The sequence below is a fragment of the Lepidochelys kempii genome, chromosome 12, assembly GCF_965140265.1.
Source record: "Lepidochelys kempii isolate rLepKem1 chromosome 12, rLepKem1.hap2, whole genome shotgun sequence".
Classification (NCBI taxonomy): domain Eukaryota; kingdom Metazoa; phylum Chordata; order Testudines; family Cheloniidae; genus Lepidochelys; species Lepidochelys kempii.
The window spans coordinates 17788046-17811585 of NC_133267.1; the positions used below are offsets into that span (position 1 = coordinate 17788046).

At 41.6% G+C, this 23540-nt stretch overlaps 2 protein-coding genes across 6 annotated transcripts in view; one reads left to right on the plus strand and one right to left on the minus strand.

Annotated features, from left to right (window-relative positions):
* Positions 1–720: 720 nt before the first annotated feature.
* The window catches only part of SIAH1 (siah E3 ubiquitin protein ligase 1), a 32783-nt gene continuing 9963 nt past the window's right edge, over positions 721–23540 (plus strand). Inside the window, exons 1-2 of one of the 4 annotated variants that reach the window (XM_073307724.1) lie at positions 1212–1463; positions 4682–4804. Coding sequence is in view for 2 of the 4 variants with exons in the window: in XM_073307720.1 (XP_073163821.1) it covers positions 830–905 (76 nt within the window). In the remaining 2 variants the exon portion in view is untranslated. Of the gene's footprint in view, positions 906–1211; positions 1464–4681; positions 4805–23540 lie in introns of those variants that run through there. The other 3 variants (XM_073307720.1, XM_073307721.1, XM_073307723.1) reach the window with 3 other exon arrangements.
* The window catches only part of LONP2 (lon peptidase 2, peroxisomal), a 114594-nt gene continuing 106351 nt past the window's right edge, over positions 15298–23540 (minus strand). The window contains exons 15-16 of one of the 2 annotated variants that reach the window (XR_012154484.1): positions 18236–18399; positions 15852–15935 (exon numbers count right to left, since the gene is read on the minus strand). Coding sequence is in view for 1 of the 2 variants with exons in the window: in XM_073307718.1 (XP_073163819.1) it covers positions 15852–15935 (84 nt within the window). In the remaining variant the exon portion in view is untranslated. Of the gene's footprint in view, positions 15936–18235; positions 18400–23540 lie in introns of both variants that reach the window. The other variant, XM_073307718.1, reaches the window with a different exon arrangement.

The following is a 23540-nucleotide window of genomic DNA, read 5'->3' on the forward strand; positions in this document are numbered from 1 at the left end:
CAAGTGGATTGCATTGATTTAACTACATCGATTTCAAAACTGATTTAAATAAAACAGTACAACCTTTTTTGTGCATAAGATAAGGCATTAATGTAGGGCCTATGTCCTTTCCCTTTGTAAAGTCCTTAATTCTGTGGTCCCAGATTCATGCAGACCCCCACTTAAAGACTTGCTTGTGCAGATCTATTGCAGGATGAAGACCCTTGGCACAGGGATCTCTTAATGGATTTTCGACATCACACTTTGGAGTGCTATCATATAATTAGCAATTTAGAGCAACTAATATGTTTACAACTCATGAATGTTATGATAAATTTTTGCCTTAATAGAATTGAAAACCAAGGGTAAGCGTATCCAGTAAATGAAGGTGTAACTATAATGTGGGTAGGCATATCTGTGCTAGCTTTAATCTAGCTAGTACAGGTAATAATAGAAGTGAAGATGCGGTGGAACAAGCTTCAGCTCAGGCTACCTGCAGCAGTACAAGCCTGCCAGGGATATATTCAGGGTATGTATGTAGCCTGCATGACAGTCACAGCTTCATTTGCTGTGTAGACGTACCTGATCACAGAAAACAAGTAAATAATTAAAGTGAGACGATAAAAGGTGCAGAACAAGTGCAGAGTCTGCAAGGGGGGCAGGGCTAGTGACCTGAAGTCATGCGGGACTCTCTGTGCACACCAGCACAGACGGCTCAGCACTTTTTGAGGCAAACTAATAATGGGTCACGTGGATGTGATAAGACCCCAACGACGGGGGACACAGAACAGCCATTGTGTCAAGACACCGAGGGGCAGAAACAACTTTTCAGCCCCGCGTGGGATCTGACATGGTCCTGAGAGAGCTGGGCAGATGCAGAAGAGGTGACAAGGCTCCGCGGCCTAACGGGATAAAAAACAACACAGGTGGGGCAGGAGGGACCCCCTGGGAACTGGAGGGACCTGCTGTGGTCCCGGTGCGCACTCGGCAGAGCTCTGGCTGACCCCTGTTTTGGGGGACGGGGGCTGTTGGGGACACGGGGTTCGGCGTGCTGGGGGGGCTGCCTGAGGTCCTGGCGGGCCCGAGTATTGGGGTGCCGCTGGAGTGACAAGGTGCCCGTGGCTGACGGGCCCGCTGGGATCGCCGGCCCGCGATGAGGTCACCCGCGGGCTCCCGAGGCCTATGAGAAGCCGGCGGGCTGCGTGCGCGTGCGCGTAGGCCGCTACCGGGGTGCGCGCCTCCGCCGCCCGCGTCGGGAACTGGGAGCGCGCGTCGCTGGCGGACTGTGCATCGCGGCAGGCCGGCGCGCTCCCGTGCGTGGCGGTGTCTCCTCGGCCGGCGGGCGGGAGGGAAGGAGCGAGCGGTTGGTTTGTCGGGCCAGGCCCCAGCCGTGTCGGCGAGAGCCTCGTAGCGAGTCGCCCCGCAGCCGGGACGGTAAGGGGGAGCCAGGCCGCTTGCAGCGTGGTCCCGCCCAGCGCCCACAGGTGAGCGGGGAGGGAGACCGGGCGGCCCCTGAGGGGCAGGGATCTCTCGCGGCGGCGGCCTTCACCCCCCTCAGTGCCCGCCCGGGCGGCCCCCGCGGAGGGCTGGTGGTCGCCGCGCCCGGGGGAGGCCCCGTCCGAGCCCCAGGGGCGGGAGAGTCGCTGCGGCTGCAGAGAAGACTCGGGACAAGGCCCCGCCGCGGCCTAAGCGCAGCCTCGGCGCCCGGCTTCCTCTTCCCGGGAGTAGCCAGCCCGCCGGGCCCCGGGCTCCAGCTGCGAGGGGCCAGGGGAGCCGCGGGCGCGGCGCTGAAGGGCGGGCGGGGGTCCCCCTCACAGCGCCAGGCCCGAGTCTCCATGGCTGGGGACAGCGAGCCCGTGTCGAGGTCGGCTCTCGGGTCCGGGGTCTGTGTGCCTGGGGAAGGCGAGCTCGCCTCTGTCACCAGTCCGAGGCAGCCTGGAGCTCGCCTGCTGGCTGCGGACGGAGGGGTTTGTTTTGAGGCCATGTGTGGGCCCTGGGGGCACGGTGGAGGCGCTGCTCCGCCTCCGGGGCTGCCCCTTTGTGAGCCCGGCCTCGTTGACTCGTGCTTTGTGTCTGTGCTGCTGGACTGGAGCCGAGTTCGGAGCTCGCAGCCGGCATGGCGAAGGTCGGCGGGGCCGCGGCGTGTCTGGGAGCCAGAGGGCTTGGGTGTGGGGGAGAGCTGCTAAGCCCTGTCTCAGGGGGTCTCAGTGAAACCAAAGGCTGGGGAGCCTCTGCCCCCTCCCATCACCTACTCCTCCATGGATCCCGATCACATGGGCTTCTGTGGAAGATAGGATCCTGGACTAGCTGGGCCAATGATCTGAACCCATATGGCAATTCCCGTGAGACCAAACGTCTCCATTCTCTTACCTCCACTGGGAGGAAGACAGAGGAGTTTTGCTCATCCTTTCCATCACTCTGCCCTTCCTTCCTGTGGTCCCAGCAACCCCAAGCCAGAGCGCCTCTGCTTTACTCTTCCATTTCTCCCCACTCCTCTACAGTTTAAATTAGCACTATCTAGTTTGCAGTGGTCTATTATTACTGTTTGTAGTAATGGACAAAATATAATAACCACTCATCAAACACAGAGGAAGAGAGTCCCCTCTTAGAGCAGTGTACAGATTAAAAATACAAAAACAAAAGGTGGGAGAACAGTTCCTTTGCATAATAGGCAAATGTCTTATGAATTACTTTGTCATTTATTTAAAGATAAAAATGCTAAACTGCTCTTCCAACACCCTCCTTCCACAATCCAGTCCTCTCTACCATATTCCCAGTTTCTGTACTTATCTCTTTCCTCCCCTGAGCAGTTCACTATAAGCTAAACAATGAAGTAGACTTAACTAGTTCCTTCTCTTTATCTCAGAAGTGGGGGCTCAGCAAGGTTTTAAATGAGGGTCATGGCTTTGTGGACTAGCAGCTCATGAAAGACATTCTGTACATTGGGTTCAACATGGAAGAAAGTATGGGAAGGGTCATGGGATAAGCAGAAAAATAGAGCAATGATGCTGGCTCTGTTGCTGGAGACCAAAGGCTTGGTGGAGCCTCTTCTCACCCCTAAATCTTTTAAACTGGGTCTAATGAGCTGAAGGTTTGAGGAATTTGACTTACATTCCTCTTAATGAAGCACTTGTCCAAAGAAATAGTGAAGGAGTACCTTCTAAGATCTATAAATTACTATACAGTCATTTGGGAGTAATATGGATCTTTATGAGGAAGTGGTTTAGTTAATTATAAAACAAATTTAGAGAATACATTTAACAGATAAGTCAAAGTAACTTTAGTTTTGCAACCTATTTTATGCTGATCTCTTGATGTGGAAACTGAACTAATTGTATAAATAAGATAATTGAATTAATCTGGATGTAATCTAATGTTCTTATCCATGACTAAAAGGGACTGCATCAGTTCTCTTTAACTTGAGCTAGTGGACAGTAGCAATCAATCTTAAAATTTAGAGCAACGCTATCATGTAGTTCAGGCCCAAAATTTAGGGATTTATTGGCCACACTATGTATTATAGTGGTTTTCTTTTTGGAATTTTGCTAAAAAAATGAGGACCAGAAAGAGAGATTCGGATAAGTGAGAAGGTGGTTACAAACAAAAGTGAAAATTAGTCAGTTCTGATTGTCAAATCTAAATGAAAACATAAAGACAGAAGTTTAACTTACATCAGGTTTAGTTCTACTAAGTTAAGGTTTCTTAGTAACAAAGGTAAAGACATGTCAATGTCTTGTACAGTGACCCCTTTCAAGCAATTTTCTTTGATTCTCAGATTGTAAACTTCTGAGGTATACATGCAACTTTTATCTTTAAAGAAATGTTGTTCACTTGTATATTTCTGTGAGGGTCTTAACTGGGTGCAGCCAAATGATCTCCCCAGCATATACTATATTACAACACAATCAGTAGAATACATGCCACACAAACAACACTGGGTAGTCATATTTTCAGGTAATAGCACAGGTTTACCTGATCTGTCATTCCATTAGCGCACATTTCTCAGTGGCAGAAGAGCTTTTAATTCAGTGATTTGGGGCATTTCATACCTTATTGAAATTTACCTAGTAATATGCTGTCAACATTTTAGAAGTGTTAGTGTAAAACAAACAGCTTGACTGCCAAAATAGCACTGATACATAATTTGCTCTTTTATAGTGCCTTATCTGTAGTAACTCCTGAATTCTAATCCAGACTGTGCACTGATTTTCTGTATGGCTTTGGGCAAGTCATTTCAACTGCATGCCTCATTACCATTATCTATAAAATGGGGATTCTTAACCATCTCACTATGATGTTGTGAGGGCTGGTTAATATTACTAAAGTGCTTTTATCATATAAAGAGCTAGATAAGTACAGTTAACCCTGGATACATGCACTTTGTTTTCTTGTGAGTGGTAGTGTAGGTAGGGGAGAGGGTGTAGGTCTGTGGTGGTATCACAGTGCTGAGAATTGAATATTGAATTTCAAGTTACTTCATTTCCCCAGGAAAAAATTGTTTAGTGTCAAAGCTGCAGAATCTAGCTCACTTTGTTTTTCTATATCTGGAATTGTATCAAACATTTACAGTACTACATATTTCCATGTAGTAAAACTGGTGCAAAATATATGTAGGCAAGTACATTTTAAAACAATAGCTGACAATTTCCTCCTTTTGTCTGTCTGACCTGAGGTCAGAATTCTGTATATTTTTCTGTATTAGTTGATGGCCATGTGAACACACAGCAAAGCAAGCAGATTGCAGCACCTTGCATTACTTAAGCTATTGGTGATGTCATCTGCTCTTGAAAGACAACAGAACTTTGAACTTCGGTCTTTGGTGTTGGCAAGTACTGTATAAAGCCTTTCAATTCACCTTTAAAGGTCTGCTCTGGCATTTGTGCATTATACTCAGTGAATTTTACGATTATACAAGGGATCCTAAATCAGACCCTAATACTGCAGTATGTGACTGCAACAGATTTTCAAATTAGTCAGTTTAAGTGTTGGGTTTTGAACACTGTGTACTCTAAACTGTGGATATCCTAAAAGGGAAGAATGTTTGAGTGGCATTTACATACTGTTTATGATAGGTTTCAGAGTAGCAGCTGTGTTAGTCTGTATCCACAAAAGGAACAGGAGTACTTGTGGCACTTTAGAGACTAACAGATTTATTTGGGCATAAGCTTTCGTGGGCTACAGCCCACTTCATCGGATGCATAGAAGGGAACACATATTAAGAAGATTTTATATATATATATATATATATACACACACACACATACAGAGAAGGTGGAAGTTGCCATATAAACTGTAAGAGGCTAATTAATTAAGATGAGCTATTATCAGCTGGAGAAAAAACTTTTGTAGTGATAATTGAGATGGCCCATTTAGACAGTTGACAAGAAGGTGTGAGGATAGTTAACATAGGGAAATACATTCAATATGTGTAATGACCCAGCCACTCCCAGTCTCTATTCAAACCCAAGGGAATGGTATCTAGTTTGCATATTAATTTAAGCTCCGCAATTTCTAAATGGGCCATCTTGATAATCACTACAAAAGTTTTTTTTCTCCTGCTGATAATAGCTCATCTTACTTAATTAGCCTCTTACAGTTTGTATGGCAACTTCCACCTTCTCTGAATGTGTGTGTATGTATGTGTATATATATCTTCTTACTGTATGTTCCATTCTGTGCATCTGATGAAGTGGGCTGTAGCCCCACGAAAGCTTATGCTCTAATAAATTTGTTAGTCTCTAAGGTGCCACAAGTACTCCTGTTCTTTTTACTGTTTATGATGTATTTTCAAACAGCTGCATTCAGAAGAGGGCCTTCAGATTTATGAAGGAAATGTCCATGTTAAGTGTGGTTAATGTACAGGCTCTCTAGAGTGTTAAATGATTTTTATTTACAAGGATGATTTTTAAAACTTGCTATTGAATTGTAAAGGGGAAAAAAACTTCGGAGTAAATTACTTTAACGTAATTTCCTGTGGATGGTGCCTCGCTTGATAATGTAGGTATGTTAAAATGCTTATCTTTATTGTTCCTGTTTACTATAAATCACAGTCTTTGTTTCTGTATTTAGAGGAAGTTCTCTATTAGCTTTACTATGGTAAGCTCCTTTTTTATAAATCTCATTAAAATTTGCTGTAGGGTGAAACTTGATATACGATCTTGGTTTGAAAGGGAATTTTAAAATTTATCAGCATTTGTGTGCTTTGTCTGTTTTTATCGCTCAAATAGCATAACTTTTAAAGTGCAATGCTTAATCATTATTCTCTATTAATAGATTAACGTTTTGAAAAGGTAGAATAGTGAAGTTTGTAGTCTTTTACACGTTATTGCCCACTGAGACACTGGGGGTGGAGGCTATGGTCATTCAATCAGTGCAATGAACCTCAAATTAAATGTTTGCTTAGGCCTTGAGATGGTAGATTGTCATGGCTTCATTGTTCCTTTCCTATTTAGTAAAACATTCTGATTTATATTTTCCCCAAATGGCTGCAGTTCTGCAATCTTTTGAGAAACATAACATTAGGAAAGTTTACAAAAATGAAGATTTTTAAAAAGTGCTAATAAGAATAATCAGGAACAAACTAACACATGCAAATGTATTGTGGCAATGTTTTTCCATAGGTACACTTGAAATTTGATGTATAACTTGTTACTAAGGCCTTGGTCTTGCCATGAGTTCTGTGTGAGTGGAGGAGCCCCATTAACTTCAGTGGAGTTCTGCACAGGGATACACCTGCATAGAATTCGATTTAAGATTGGGGGCAGATTCCTTGTCTAAACACAAGCTGCACTAGTTTAAATCCATTTAAAAGTCAGTTTTAGTTAAGCAAGTGCAACTTTGGTCCGTAGACAGGGCCCTAATCTTTTCTTTTTACCCTCATCCTTAAAGTATGGTTCTTTTCTGATAAGTAGCTGTAAAAATGGCATCTTATTCAATAGTTTTGCTCTTTGTATCTATTCAGAGACACACCTGCTTATTTTTAGTTACCAAAATATGATTTTAAAACTTTTTATTCCTTATAGCACTACAGACCCCACATAGGTGAGAGCTGGATTCTGTTCCTTCTTGTGCATCGACATAATTGTTTATAACAGTGTTTTTCAACCTTTTTTCATTTGCAGACCCCTAAACACTTCAAATGGAGGTGCAGACCCCTTTGGAAATTTTAGACAATCTGTGGACCTCCAAGGGTCTGCAGACCACAGGTCGAAAACCAGTGTTCTTTGTTAATGGCAACCTTTTGAGGACCCCTTAGACATAGTCTGTGGACCTCAGGTTTAAAACCATGGGTTTATAGCATTCTAATCACTTATATCTGTGCAACATTGATGGCAATGGGGTTACACAAAATGAATATTGGTTACACAGGTGTGACTGAGGGGATAGTTTGGCTTGCAGAACAGGTGGAGTTCATAGGGCTGACAGAAGAAACGTTGTTTTACTTGTAAAGTGAGCATGTTTGGTACATGACTGATGCCATTTTCAGTCACTTTTGAGTGCAAAACTTCCAAGTAAATTGTAATGTCCTCATAATTACAAAAAAAACCCCAACATCAAACCCCCCTCCTGCACCTCCAACTGTTAAAACATCCTTTTAGGTTGCAAAGTCAAGGACTCGGAAGTTAGAAAATGCAGAATTTATGATGCTAGTACAACCTTAATTCTATCAGTTTTCCTGAGCAATGGAAGAGAGAAGTGAAATGGTGATTTTTAGCAGTTTATAATTTGGCTAAATCTGAACAAAATATCCTGGGACAAAGCCTTTGGGTTAGGGAAGAGTATTTTCTTTCTCCTCGCTTAATTTGAAAGGCCAGCCTCATACAATGGAACCTGTTCTTAGAACTTCACAAAAAAGGTCACAAGAATCTTTGAAAAGTGTTAGCCTTCATATAGAGGTTGCTACCAGCACTCCCTAAAATAAAGATGGTAAATTTCCAGACGTGTAGTCTGAAGTTTTTTATCGTCAGGGCAGATACAAGACAGTTGATGAGGGAGGGTATTGTAAACTTCTTCCAGTTTTCCTCATCCATGACTTAGAGAGACCATTATTAGGCCTGACTATAGTTCAGCGCTCATGTCCATTTGGATGTTAAGGAGTACTTGTGGCACCTTAGTGACTAACAAATTTATTTGAGCATAAGCTTTAGTGAGCTACAGCTGTAGCTCATGAAAGCTTATGCTCAAATAAATTTGTTAGTCTCTAAGGTGCCACAAGTACTCCTTTCCTTTTTGTGAATACAGACTAACACGGCTGCTACTCTGAAACCTGTCATTTGGATGTTAGTTTCTCTTCTGGGCAAGTGGAATGCTTGTCAGCAACAATTATATTGTGGAAATGGTTTACTTTAACAATAGGACTGAGACTACCAACTCACTTTGCATAGGCCATCAGACAGCAGTGACTTTTGGTTACTACCAAACTGGGCTAGATTTGAATACATGATCTAAAATGGTTAGTGTTTCAGTGTTCTCATTACCAATATCCTGAGCCTTCAGTTCCTCGTAACTCTGTTTCTATCTTGTGTACTTACTGTAGTACTGAGCATTTCGTATCACTAATATATTTGAACATCCCTGTGAGGCAGGCAGTACTATTATCTCCAATTTTCAGATGGAGAGCTGAGGCACACTTACTTGCCCAAGGTCACACGGAAAATTTGTGGGCGAGTAGGGACCTGAACCCAGGTTTCCCAAGTCCCAGGCTAGCACCCTAAAGACTGGACCATCCTTGCCAATGGTCTTACAATTTTTTTAGGTTTCAAGGAATCCTGAAACTTTGTGTGTAATGTGGTTGTCTAAGGAGCCAACAGTTCAGGCTGTTTTTGCTTGTTGTACCTCAGGGTGATATTCTTGGCTAAAGAGCACGAAAGCAGTCCTTATTTATGAGGTAAAGCCCCATTTATTTTAACGCATATAGTTCATAAAAAGCATGCTCTACAGGCCAGTAGGAACTAGAAGCAATGCAAAAACAGCACACATTTAGTACTAGTGAGCAGAAAATCAGGGAGAGTTACTTGTAAGTAATCTCTTCTGAGTTAAAGAACAGTACTGATGTATATGTAGAAAGTGTTAAGAAATTAAATGCTTAGGAATTTAAGATGATCAGGGATGTAGGAATACCAATAAACTCTTATGGCAAGAGCATATATTATAATGAATTGAGACCACTTCAGTGCTCTTTTGTTTTACCTGTAGCATATCAGCAAGATATAAATAGTCTAGTATTTAATTTAATGGAGAATAAACACTCCATATCAAATTCCACAACTTCTTTCATCTATTTAAAATACATATTTTAAAATGTTCCAGCAGCTTCAAAATGACCATTTTAAATGTGGGCTTGCATCTTGTTCTTACGTCACTCTGTGATTCATCACTCTGTCCTTCAGGGACATGTTACAATTAAAATAAGGAACACACAGGTTTTTGCAAAGGAACTATTTATACACACGTGTTCTTTTTGAAAGCAGAAGAGTTACAGATCTATAGAAAAAATAACAAACACTTGGCTCCATCAGTTTCCTTACCAGTCCTGGGAGTCTTTTGGTCAGAGGTCTGTCTTCATTCAGGCTAGGTGGAGAGTTCCTTGAGCCACGTTAGCCTTTGTCAGTATGATCCTCCAGGTTTTTAGGAGTGGGCCACTGTAGTCCTAAGTTGATAATTGTGGCCGCCTGGTAGCAATACTTGTGTTTTTGGATTGCTGCTTTTCTATTATGAAGCACTCCCATATAAAGGGGGAATAAAAAGTAAGATCTCTGTCATAACCTGGCCTAGTTCCATTCCCTTTAAACAAATACCAGCCTGTTGTGAGGGATCCAACTGCTGAGTCCCATGTGCTGCTAAGCTCCCTGGGTCTGGGTAGTGACTTATGACTATTCTTAATTCCGGGATACTCAGGTACATGTTGCTGGTCTGATGACCTGTCTTGGCAGTGGAGACTCTGCAGTGGATCCTGAAACCAGTGCTTCAGCCCTCATGTGTTTATGCATACTCTCACCAGAGCTCCACCCTTGTGGTTTAACGCTTAATAGATCTTTGACAGATAAAATAAGGAACATAGGCTTTGTACCAGAACTTAACCATACACACACTCTTCACTTTTTGGCTACATCTACACTTCACACCTGTGGCAGTGGCATGTAGTTTACCTGTAGCTACACATCACAGCAAAAAGAATACTGTGTCCACACTGCTGTGTGTAGCTCCATGTATCGGTGAGAGGCTGCAGAAGGTAGTCAATTGGGAAAGGCTGCAGCAGCTCCTCACTGCTGGAACGTTTCATTGCAGCGAGAAAAGGCTCTGATGCGGGGAGGCCTTTCCCAAGTGCCTCCCCATTTCCTTCACCTTTTTTCCACTGTCTGAGTCATTCTCTGTGGTGTGGAAGAGTTTCAGCAGTGTGGACGCAGTGTAGCTGGGGTAGCATGGCTTAGGCGAGTCAAGAATCATATCACACTTCAGATGTGTCTTTGCTCATCTAACCCTTGCCTCACAGTCTGCACTGCTCTTTATAACCATGCTGGGAGGGCTGCCTGGGTATACACTGCCCCCGAAAGAAGTGTGCAATGTATATGCACCCTTTGATAGCACAAAAGGTAGGTAGATCTATGCCTAAAAGGGGAACTCTTGAGGAATTGGGTGGTATATTACCTCTATGTTTGGCACTGAGTCAACCACTGCTGGAACACTGTGTCCAATTCTGTATTCAAGAAGAATATAGCTTGCAGAAGGTTCAGAGAAGAGTCACAAAAATTATTGAAGTATTGGAATACATGCTTACAGTGATAGACCCAAGGAGCTCAATCTATTTTGTTTAACAAAGAGAAGGTTAAGGGGTGACCTTGATTACAGTCTATATGTACCTTCATGAGGAACAAATATTTGATAATAGGCTTTTCAGTCTAGCAGGTAAACATATAAGATGATCCAATGGCTGGATATTGAAGCTAAACAAATTCAGAGTGGCAATGAGGTGTACATTTTAAACAGTGAGGGTAATTAATCATTGGGACACTTTTTTAAGGATTGTACTAAGTTCTCCATTATTGGCAATGTTTAAATCAAGATTGGATGTCTTTCTAAAAGATATGCATTAGTTCAACTAGGAATTAATTCAGGAAACTCCAATGGCAGGAGGTAAAACTAGATCATCACATATCTATATGCTGTTCCCTCCCTCAAAGTCCTCCTCACTTCTGAGAGCCTTTGGGGTTTTGGTCAGTCCAGGTCCTTCTGGCCATTTTACTCCTACCCAGTCTTCTGGTTCTGGCAATGGTCCCCTCTTCCCTTTCTTCCCCCACTTGGGCTTGACTACGTATTAAAGTTATTCCAGAATAAAGTAGGGTTATTCTGGAATAACTCCCCATATGGATGTTCTTCTTCTGGACTAAGAATGCCTTCTTCTAATTTACCTAAGAGAAACCAGGAAAAGACACTCTTAGGGCTTGTCTACATGGTGCCACATTGCAGACTGCAGGGCTGTTGTAACAATAGATGCAAAATCTGCAGCCACTTTGCTACTACGATGATGCATACAGAAGTTGGTCCAATAAAAGCTACTACCACACCCACCTTGTCCCTCATATCCCCCACAACACAGCTTTCAAGATCCATGGATCCTGCACATGCCTGTAACAACACATGATGTACCTCGACCAGTGAATCAAATGCCCTAACACCAACTGTGTGTGTGAAACTAGTCAGTCAATCCCTATGCTCTTCAATGAACTCTCACAGAAAAATCATAAAAAACCAAAAACACCCTATTAGCAGTGGGTGAACACTTTTCACAAAATGATCACTCCGTATTTGACCTCTCATCCTCAAAGGTAACCTGCACAACACCTTCAAAAGACAAGCCTGGGAACTTAAATTTATAATTCTGCTAGACACCAAAAATCATGGATTCAATAGAGATGTTGGTTTTTTCTCATTAGAGCAGTCTGTAACCCACTAACTCTCCTTTGTCCTATGACTCATAGAGGTGTTAACTGCCTACTTCATTTTGAATGAGTTCTTGCAATATGTTTACTCCTTATTTTAATAATCTGTTCCACCTTGAATTTAGCTGTGACACTCTGATTACCTTTCCCAGACCTGAAGAAGAGCTCTGTGGAGCTCAAAAGCTTGTCTGTTTCCCCAACAGAAGTTAGTCCAATAAAAGCTACTACCACAACCACCTTGTCCCTCATATCCAATGACCAACACAGCTACAACACTGCGACATTGGCTATGAGTTTTATAAATGTTTTTTGATCTGTTTTATCAATGGGTTATGAATGATGTATGGATTGTAATTGACATTCAGAGAGCAAACGTTAAATATTGTATTCTATAGCTCACACTGAATGCAAGCTTATTAAAGTATGAAAGATAAGATTCATAGTTCTGTTTGTACTGGTAGTTTGTCCTGTTTTCATAATATTGCAGAATTCTCCTTTATATAAGCTACATGCACTCATTAAAAAGATATTTAGTTGATGTTTGGATGGAATTACAGCTCATGGATTGATACTTTAAGTTTTCTCTTGGGAATCCTTATATTTTGCAGTTGTTGCTTCCATATGTCATCACTGTGTAGTGATACTTTGCATTGCAATCAGTGTTATGCCTGACTTTGTGCATGGTAACAGTCTGCTTTTATTTACGGGTATTACTGGACTAAGTTTTCAATTGGAGGGTCATCCTGATTTAATATCTTGCATAGCTCTGCTGAATGTGTTCAGTGCATAGAAAAGTAAATGAACTGTTGTGCAAAGGAATGAACTATCCATTGTTTGTTTAAAACAAACCCAGACACTTACAATTTTCCCCTATCAGATTTGTCTCAATTTAATAAGTGTCAGTTTAATAATTTTTACTACTGTGTCCCTTAACATAGTGGCATCTATCTCCTTAATAAGGAGATATACCTTTGTATGTTATAATGGTCTGCCCAGCATTTATACGGAAGGCTGCATGTTTTCATATAAAGAAAAGGAGTACTAGTGGCACCTTAGAGACTAACCAATTTATTTGAGCATAAGCTTTCGTGAGCTACAGCTCACTTCATCGGATGCATACTGTGGAAACTGTAGAAGATCTTTTTATATACACACAAAGCATGAAAAAATACCTCCTCCCACCCCACTCTCCTGCTGGTAATAGCTTATCTAAAGTGATCACTCTCCTTACAATGTGTATGATAATCAAGTTGGGCCATTTCCAGCACAAATCCAGGTTTTCTCCCCCTCCCCTCCCCCCATTTGTCTCACGAGAGAGTGTTTTGATGGATTTCTTGGTAAGAAATTGAGGATTGAAAATGAAAGCAGCACAGTTTTAGCTGGATTATTATAACAGTTTTAAAGTTGCTAATGTTTTGGATCAGAATAACTTGAACAGTTTCAAAGCCTGTAGATTTAAATGTTGACCTCCCTTGATTACCCTTTGTTATTGGTATTAGTTTCCAAGAGAATGTACTTCTTACTAAAGCAGATGCTTACATAGGTATGTAATGAAAAAACAAATGGATGTAATATATAGTATTACAGACTAATTGGGTTATAAGTAAATCTCAGCATGAATTGTTTTTGTTTTAAAAAGATGCTAGAATTTGGAAGCCAAGTCATACAGGGACCTCTAGATACGGTAGAACCTCAGAGTTACGAACACCTGAGTTACAAACTGACCAGTCAACCCTATGCCTCATTTGTAACTGGAAGTACGCAATCAGGCAACATCAGAGACCAAAAAAGAAAAGGCAAATACACTACGGTACTGTGTTAAACGAAAACTACTAAAAAAAAAAAGGGAAAGGGAAAGTTTAAAAAAAAAAATAACTGTTTCTTGTGCTTGTTTCATTTAAATTAAGATGGTTAAAAGCAGCATTTTTCTTCTGCGTAGTAAAGTTTCAAAGCTGCATTAAGTCAACATTCAGTTGGAAACTTTTGAAAGAACAACCATAACATTTTGTTCAGAGTTCCATTCCGGAGGCGTTTGTAGCTCTGAGGTTCCACTGTATCTCTTGGTAATGTCTTTATTCAGAAATTCCTCAAATGAAACAATAAATCACATCACAGTTCTTCCAAGAATAGAACAGATGACCTAGATAAACATTCATTGCATACATAACTGCTCGTGTAATAAGATTACTACTATGCCTTAGGCATGGGCAAATACTCTGAATTTTTTCAGGAGATGATGATAATAGGGCAACAACTAGATATTGATGTATTCGCTATCAAATTACTTGGTTGAGATTTTCTTAAAACATTCTAACCATAGGATGGAATGAACAGAGTTTTAAGAAGAGTATGTACCAGGGCACAATGGAGATGTCAAATAATGGCAGTGTCCTGACTGAAGTAATGGGAGAAATACTGAAGAAATGGGTGAACGTAGATCAATTTTTTTTAAACATCAGTGTGCTTGAAGTGATTCAAAGGAAGTCTCTAATACTTCCATTGAATTTCTATTTCTGTAAAGAATATAACTGATGCTTTTCAGACATGGTAAATTATAAGGAAAACAAACTGAAAACCACTTGTTTCCCCCTTATTCTCAACCTTCACCCTGTTTCTGGGGTTAGGGGAGTAAACTGGGTAAGAATATTGGCATGTAGAAATATCTCTAAAGGCATTATTATGTTTAGACAAAGCTTCAGTTTTTATGCTGACTCTTCTGGGAAGCCAGACTATGTAGTCTTGCTTGAGTTTTGAAGATTTAAAGGTGACCTGCAAAAAGGCACCAGGTGTATTTGGCTTGGGGCCCTTCTTTTGCTCCTTTGTAATGCTCTTGAATAACAAGTTAGTCTTTCTGATTGTAAGTTCAGGCAGGGTGGTTTGATTTAAATCAGGAAACACTGATTTAAATTGATTTTAATCTTGTTTTGCATTTGCAGCTTTTAGTTGTTTTCCTAAAGGTTCATTGTCATTGGTTGGAATAACTATGAAAACATGTTGATTAGAAAACTAATTTAGCCTTTAACAAAATTTGGTACTACTTTTTATAGCCAGGGTCCATATACCTTTTAAGCTAGTATCTAGCTTAACATGTACTTATTCAGATTCTTAATTTTTACATTTTTATTCTACTATAAAATGGCAAATTACATGCTTACATACTAGATAATTTTTTTACTTTGGATTTGTGTCAAGCTGCACTGGATGGAAATTGGAATTCAATTAAACATGTACAAAACCAGCATTTTAATTTTTTTATTAGTTAAATAAAACTCCTCTAAATGTGCTGGGCACATCGCAAAAAAAGTAAGCATAAAGATATTTTGCATTTAAAATGGATTTATTAAACAACGTATTAATTGCGGTAAATAAGTTGATGTCTAATCAATGTGTGCCAGATTTTTGAAGATATTTAGAAATGCAGATAGGTGCTTTTGAAAAATCCAGTAGGTATCTATGCAGGTTAGGTGCCTACCTTCCATTAAAATCAATGGGAGTTAGTGCCTAATGGCACTTTCAGTAGCACATATATGTGCTAGGTGCCTAAGTACTATTGCTCTTTTTTGACTGGCTAGTCAATGTTTGGGACCCTGGGGTGATGTGTCAGTTTGGTGGAGAAATTGGTGATAGGCTCTTCTTTGCAATCTTGTTTTATTTACAAAGAATGCATGTAATCCTGTGCCTCTGAACGTAGAAGAATCAGATAGCAGGAAACTTTTTTTTTCTCCCAGCACCAAGAACACTCTTTTCAACCTGCACCTTGACCCAAAAACCTTTCTTCCAGGGTCAGATCTGCGCTTTCAGCTTTTTTTCAAGCTATCTTTTTCTGTGCATGTTGTTTGAACACACATACACATGCTAACTGCTCAGCAAAAACTCCTGGGTGGGTTCATATACTCCTTTTGTCCTGGGTGGGGGCTTATCCTTTCAGTTATGTTAATTGAAGCGTGCAGACATCTCTGATTTGGCTCGTCGTCCTGATGAAGCCAAAAATGTTGACACCCAATAACCTATTTCAAACTAAAAGAAAAGGAATAATTTAACAAATAAAATGGTTCAGGGTTAACTGTGTGTGTATGTATGTATGGTGTCTGTCTTCAAGATGTTTCACCTCACTAATCCAAATTTATTTTTATTCACAACCAGACTCCTCTGGAAATTTCTGCTCCCTGATAGACTTTATTTCAATTGCCAGAGAGGGACCCCCTTGCTATCAGCCCTTGAAAAATGCCCATTGTTTCTGTGGAGTTTGTTGGGTAAGGCAGACCCTGCCTGTTTGAATAGGGGAGTCATTGTTGTAACAACTTTTCCAGCCTCAGTTTTCACAGCCATATTCTCAGATTTGGGGTTGGGCAGCCAAGCTGAAATTCTGTCTCCCAAGCTGTAAGCATCTGTGTCCAGTATGAAGAGAGTTTTGAAACATGGATAGGACAGGAACAGTCCAAAAGAATCATTTTCAACTAAGAATGATTCCCCTTTTTACTATTTGCTGCTTGTCAGAAACATTCAACAAATGATCAGGAATCAGTTGTTCTTTCAGATCCACAACAACTTTAGCAGTTAAGGTTCCCCCAAGACCCTGGGTCTCAAAACAGGTTTCAACTACTCACCACCTTTTCCTTGCTGGAAAGTTACCACAGCAAGTAGCTGTTAAAACGGTTTCTGCCCCTAGGGGAAGGATAATTCATTCACTGCATACCAACTGCCTACAAATCATTTGTCTCACATGAGCCATATCTTTAAAGGGAACTTCCACAGACTGAATTTGAGAAACACCTTTCCTGGCATTGATTACACAGTTGTTAGCCATAATGAAATCCAAGTCAGTTGTTAGTTTATGCACTGTTTCAGGCACCCAGACTTCTTGCTTGAATTCCAGAGGTCCAATCTTCAAATGCAGCTTTCCCAGTTTTTGGATGGGTGCCCTTGACATGGTCACTGTCGCCATTTGAGACCAAATAGGTGGTTCAGTTATGGATCCCTGATTCCCTAGCCTTTTTAGCACTTAAGCATATCAGTTATTAGTGTCCATCATCCGAGTGAATTTTATAGATCCCATTACACAATCAGTTGCCAAATTTCCATTATTATTATTCAGCTGCCCAGATTTAAAGTAAAACTGTGGATCCGATTGTTGTACCTCCAAACTTTTCCCTTTGAGCTTGGTGTTCCCCCAGTTTCCTGTACTGGGAAGGAGGCTTCCTCTAGATATTTGTGACAATCTTTGTTGGCCTGCCTAAAATGTATAACAGTAGTTCTTTTTGTGGCCAGTTTTGTCACAGTATCAGCATTTAATTGAACCATTTCCTTTAAATCTTTGCATTACTGCCAATTTCCCATGTTTTACAAACAAGATTTCATTTTTTTTAATCGTTCAGTAAAGTCATGAACCAAATTAAAAAACCCCTCTTTTATCATACATATTAGACACAGCTCATGGCGATCAGCTTACATTTTCTTTACTAGTGGTTGCTTCCTCTTCTGGTACACTGTTGCAAGAATCAAGTTTTCTAGCAAGTTCCACAGCCTCTTTGGAGTGTCTTTGGCTTCCTTTCTCTGATTTTTAATCTGCAAGTCCAGCTGAATATCTATAAAGTGGTCCATCATGAATTTATCCTGGAAGACCTTACTGGTATTGGGGTACAACAGGAACATAAGGTTCTGTAGGTCCTGTGTCACTTTAGGCGGGGTTGTTTCTTTGACTCGCCTATCTCTTGTGTGCTGTGGCCAGCTCAGATAGATGGCTAGCTCCAAACCATAGATCAAGGGCTTGTACCAGGTCTGAATAACTCAGGCCTGGTCTACCCTTAAAATTTAAATCCACAGCTGTGGTGCTCAGCAGTGTGAAAAGATCCACACCTGTGAGTGCCGTATCTATGCCAACCTATCTCCCTGTATAGATGCAGTTAAGTTGATAGACATAAGCTTCAATATACCTAGCTACTGTTATTCAGGCAGGTGGTGTTCCTATAGCGACAGAAAAGCTCCCTCCATTGTAGTCTATTGCATTTACGCTATAGGGCAATGCCAGCATAGTTACGACGCCATAGTTATGCTGCTGTAGTCATGGCCTCAGTCGCTCATCTGCAGGTAAGTTCTGCAGCACTGTCAGACCTGGGCCCACCCAAGTGGGCTGCTGGAAACCCTCCTTTCTCCCATTTCCCCCAACCATTCATTTGAGCTGTAATGGTGAATTGAGCCAATAAGCCTGCCAAGGAGCTCTTCCCTCAAAGATAGAGGGCTTTTGCATTATTTGAGCTGGATAGTCTAGCCACTGTGGATTAAATGGGGTAGAAAACTCTGTAAATGTCTGTACATACCAAGTACTCTGGCTGGCTCAATTCCACATCCAGTCAGCTGTCTTCTGCTGTGATCCGTGACCATTTCATTTCGTCCTGGAGTGAAATATTCAGAGTCTTAAGTCTTTGCTGCAGCTCATCTTGGTTAGCTAGTTCCAGATTGGCCAAAGCCTCTTTTGTCTCTACTATTTCATGAAAAAACCTGTGATCAGTTGTAGTCAGATTGTTGGTTACCTCATAATTCATTTACCATTCCTGCCTGGGTGTGTTTTGGCTGGGTTTCCCCATCTGGCTGGGCACTTAGTAGTTGCTGCTTCAGTAGGGACCTCAACTCAGCCTGCAAGTCCCCTTTGGGTCCTTTCTGGCAAACCTTTAGCAGCTCTTTTAGGTCTTGACTTAATTCCTTTTGAGAAGTTTCCAGCTCCTATTTTAGATCTTGCTTTAAACCTTTTGGCCATCTTACATTTCTGTGAGCACTGCTATCATTTGTTCCCTCTTGGTCCAACAAGTGTATCTGCTCACAGTCTCTCTCCTTGGAAACTAAATCCCACACCTGACACCAGCGTTGCCTTATTTTGACCTGAGTGGCTAGTTAGAGTTTGAGGCCCTGGGATTTTCTAGTTAAGAGGAGAAATTGGTGATAGCCAGGTATTTCTTTGTCCAATTTTGTTTATTTACAAGGAATGTCTTTCTGAACAAAGAAGGAATCAAATAGCAGTGAACATTTTCTCTTGCTCCCAGCACCAAGAACACTTTTTTTCAGCCTGTACCCCGGCACAAAAACCTCTCTCAGCAGTGAAACTGCCTCGCAGCCTGAGCCCTGCAAGCCCAAGTCGGCTGGCACAAGCCAGATGCTAGTTTTTTATTTGCTGTGTAGACATACCCTTAGGTTCTCTTTCTCTGTGTGTGTGTGTCCCCATCCCCACCAACACTCATCAAAAAGTGCTGTTTGTTTTCATGCTCCTTTTGTCCTAGGTGGGGGCTTATCCTTACAGTTACATTAATTGAAGGGTGTCAATCAAATGAGGTTTTAACTCAACCCAAAACAAGGCTTCATCCTGCTAATAATTGTACCTTTTAAAAGCTGCCCTCATGTTCTTCAGTTAGATCTCATCCTCTCCTGCCTAAGCTGTCCTGTTTTTTCAACTCCTAATTGTTTTTTCAACCCTGAATGAACTAGGTCTGGATGACCTTGAAGACCAGAGAAACAGAAATGGAATGAAATTCAGTAGTACACAGGGGTAAGGTCATGCACTTAGGGTCTAATAATAAGAATTTCTGCTACAAGCTGGAGGCTTATCAGTTGGAAGCCACAGAAGGGGGAAAGACCTGGGTGTGTTGGTCAATCACAGGATGACGATGAGCCACCAATGTGATGTGGCTGCGAAAAAGTCAAATGTGATGTTAGGATGTATCATGTGATTTTTCCCCTGCAGTGTATTGCAGAGTTTTCTTGGTTTCCTTTCTCTGAAGCATCAGAGAAGGCCTTATCTGGAAACAGAACACTAGAAAGGTTGAGCTGGTGCTCTGAGATGGCACCAAGCATTCTCTGTCTCAGGTGCTTGGCAGGCTGGTTCTTCCTCACGTGCTTAGTGTCCGACTGGTTGCCATATCTGGGGTTAGGTGGGAATTTTCCCTTAATCAGTGACTTTTGGGGTTTTTCAATTTACTATGCATCACAGGGTGTAGGACACTTGCCAGGATTAACTGGGTATATTTCTTTAATCAGTTCCCTTTAATCTTTTGTGTTGTGAAACTTGGATTGGATGCTTAGGCACACTCCAGCACTGGTAGCCCAGAGAATAAGGCATTGGTTCTGAAATTCTATTTAAAAAAAAGAAAAAAAAGTAGTAGTAGTCTCTTGGTACCCCAGAATTTTATGAGCGCCACCGTACAAACCCAGTACGTTTCAGTTGCTTGCTCTATAACGGATGTTTCTTTGAAAATTTGTTAGTACAGCATCAGACATCTCACTTGAATTAAAAAAAAATCTGAACATTTATTAGCAAGTTTTATGTTTATAGCTTTATTTTTGTAGAATGTGTTCTTAGAGTGTAATTTTAGGGCTTGTCTGCTTTTGAGAGTTATTCAGAAACACCTATCCCTGAATACTACCATGTGTAGAAACTCCTATTCTTGAATAAGAGTACCTTGTTTCTGTTTAGCTTAACCTACCTTCAAATTATCAATTATAGTGTAATAGGTGAGTCCAGCTACACTGCTCAAGTGCATTAGCTACATGTCAAATGGCTGTAACTCCACTTAACGTCCTAGTTATGGTCTTGAAAAATGCAACTTTAAGCCAAATGATGTTAAGCAAATCCAGTTGCCCCATAAGAATTAATATAACTGCGGGGGTTAGGTTCCAAGGAAATTTTTTTTGCCACACAAAAGACATTATATACATATACAGTATCTTAAATAATTTTAAACAAACAGTTTAGTACTCTCCAATGATGATTGTGAAGCTTGGTTGAGGCAGGGGCATGGTGGGGTCAGGGTGTGGGGGCTTGCCCCTTTCCGCCCGCCCGGCGCTCCTGCCGTGGAGCAGGGTCGGGGTGCGGCGGCTTGCTGGGTGGGTGGAATGGGGCAAGCCCCCGTGCCCCAACCCGGTCCCCACCAGGAGCACCAAGCTTTGGGAGCCAAACCACTTTAAAGGAACATTGCAGGACTTTAAAGGAGTATGTTCTGTAATAGGTCAGCGACCTAATAATGAAACAACGTTAACCTGGACGATGTTAAGTGAGGAGTTACTGTAATTAAAAAATGAATTTAAGTAGTCACAGTAGTGTTTCAGAGTTGATATTAAAGTTCATAGCTCTCTGAATGCTGCAAACTCATCTGTTTGCGTTTTTGAGCTCCATGTCTGAAAACATGGTGTAAGAAGAACACAGAAAAATTGTTGAAATCCCATAATCTTAAAATCACTGAGTTTCTGAACTGATAGATTTCTTGTGTCCAAGTAAATGATACTTTTCATTAGCAGAATACAGTCCTTAAATTGCAAAAGGCAATGGTTGGTTCATACTGCATTAAGTAACTCCCTTTTTTTAATATTTAACCAACTTTTGTACGCTGTGAATAGAGATAAAGCATAGGAAATTTTCATGTTAAAGATGAATGTTTCAGAAAGTATCTGTATGAAAATTTTTTAAAGAAAACATTTCTGTTCATATTTGGATATTTTTTAAACTCTGTTTGCGGGCTTAAATTATTGGACTTTAAAATGGGAAAAGCTTATCTTCCAGAATTATGCTGGTAGGTCTTCTCTCAGCAGAAAAGTTCTAGTAACTGGATTTCATGAGTAGTGTTGGCTATAGCATATTGGATAAAGCATACATTGACTCAAGAGAGTAACATCAGTGAATGTATATGGGCTGCCATAATTATGCTGGCCTAGTTTTAAACTGTTTGGAAGGGGTTACAGTTCACGAGACACTGTCTTAGCCCTGGTCTACACTGGGGGGATCTATCTAAGTTACGCAACTTCAGCTATGTGAATAATGTAGCTGTTCACATAGCTGAAGTCGACATACTTAGATAGACTTACTGTGGTGTCTTCACTGCGGTGAGTCAACTGCTGCTGCTCCCCCGTCAACTCTGCCTGCGCCTCTCACGGCGCTGGAGTACAGGAGTCGACGGGAAAGCACTTGGGGGTTGATTTATCGCATCTAGACTAGACACAATAAATTGATTCCCCACTGGATTGATCGCTGCCCGCTGATCCGGCAGGTAGTGAAGACATACCCTTAATAACCAATCATTTAATAAAAATCTAAGATCTGTAGCGATTTTTAGTTATTCATTTATGAATTTTGCCACTTTCCAACCCTCCAGGAAATTGCTTTGTTTTTCTGCTATCCATTATAGTTATTTCAAACATCTCAATGCTTCCTCATTATCACACAACACTAAAAGTCCATAGTAATCCAGAGTAAATACTATACAATTTTAACTAGAGCTAAAAGAATGTTTCTGATTTGTTGAGCAGGTTTTGGAAGTACTTACTCACTCTTCACACCTGCTATCCGATTCTCGGTGTGTCCCTACAGCTCCCCTTACCCATCCCCATGTGGTCTTGCAGCCCTCCTCCTATGCAGCCCCTGGCTCAATGCTGTCACCCCACCAGCTCATGAGCCTGTGCCCCAGTTTGCCTCCCCATGAGCCCTTCTGAACCCCAGCCTCTGACAGCCCCCAGCAGCCCCATGTGCCTGCTTTGTCCATCCCATGCCTCCTCCCCTGTGAGGAAGGCAGGCTCTTCCCCCTCCCTCTCTGCTGACTGGCTGCCCTCTCTTCTGGTGCCACAGCAGCCCCTGGTTGGTGAAAGGTGTAACTGCAACTCCTCTCCAGCAGAATCTATATTCTGTGGAGAGAAAAAAAATCTGTTGGGCAGATGAATTCTGCGCTTGCGCAATTGTGCAAGATTCGTGTAGGAGTAATATACTAGGTCAGACTGGATTCTCCAGGGTCCAACAAAGAAAGAGAGGGTTTTTGGATAAGTAGCTTGGTTTTAATACTGGCTCAGTGCTTTCTTCCTATTCCAGCAAATGGACAGGGTCCCTGGTCCCTGGAAGGTCCCAGTGCTTGGGGGGTAGGCTTAAGGACTAGGCCTGCCAGAATCCATGTTAGGGTTAGTCCTAAGCTTTATGAGCATGCATGTAGATTCTTTCCCCCCCCTGCAATGCTGCTTACCTTTAAAAATAAGGTGGGTTTGCATAGGAAGTGTTGTGTGGTAATTTATAACTGTTGACAATCACTTTTATCAGTATCTGAAGAGAAAGTAAGCACATCTGTTTAGGCAGACTGTCTTTGCTGGAAAATACACAGTGAAGGAGGGGAACTGTTCAGCCTGGACATACCTTGGTCTGAAGGGAGTGAGACCCATAATGGGTGTCTACCCAAAAGAGGCAACAACTGGAAGACTGAGATTGGGTGCCCTTTTTGAATGACTTAGAGGAAATACAGGTACAGTTGTCCTGAACTGTGATAGTTGCTGTAGTGTTAAAATGCTCATACAGCTGTCCATAGTCTTCTGGAAAAAACAGGGTGGACAAGCCCTGAATTTTTAATGTAGTGGGAAAACACTTTTTAAGAAAGAACTTTCCTGGCCACCTTTTATACATTATAGAAGCTCATATTCAATATATTTTTCCTTTTGCAGGCAACCTTTATTTTCTCCTGGCAGTCTTTAGGTTTACAGACTATTACTGTATTCATCTTCTAATCTATGTGTATGTGTTAAAATGTGCCTTTATGCCCTCACCATTGCTATTTCACTTCCCTTTCTTGTAACCCCGAAGTCCCAGCTTTCCAGAGTCCAGTATGT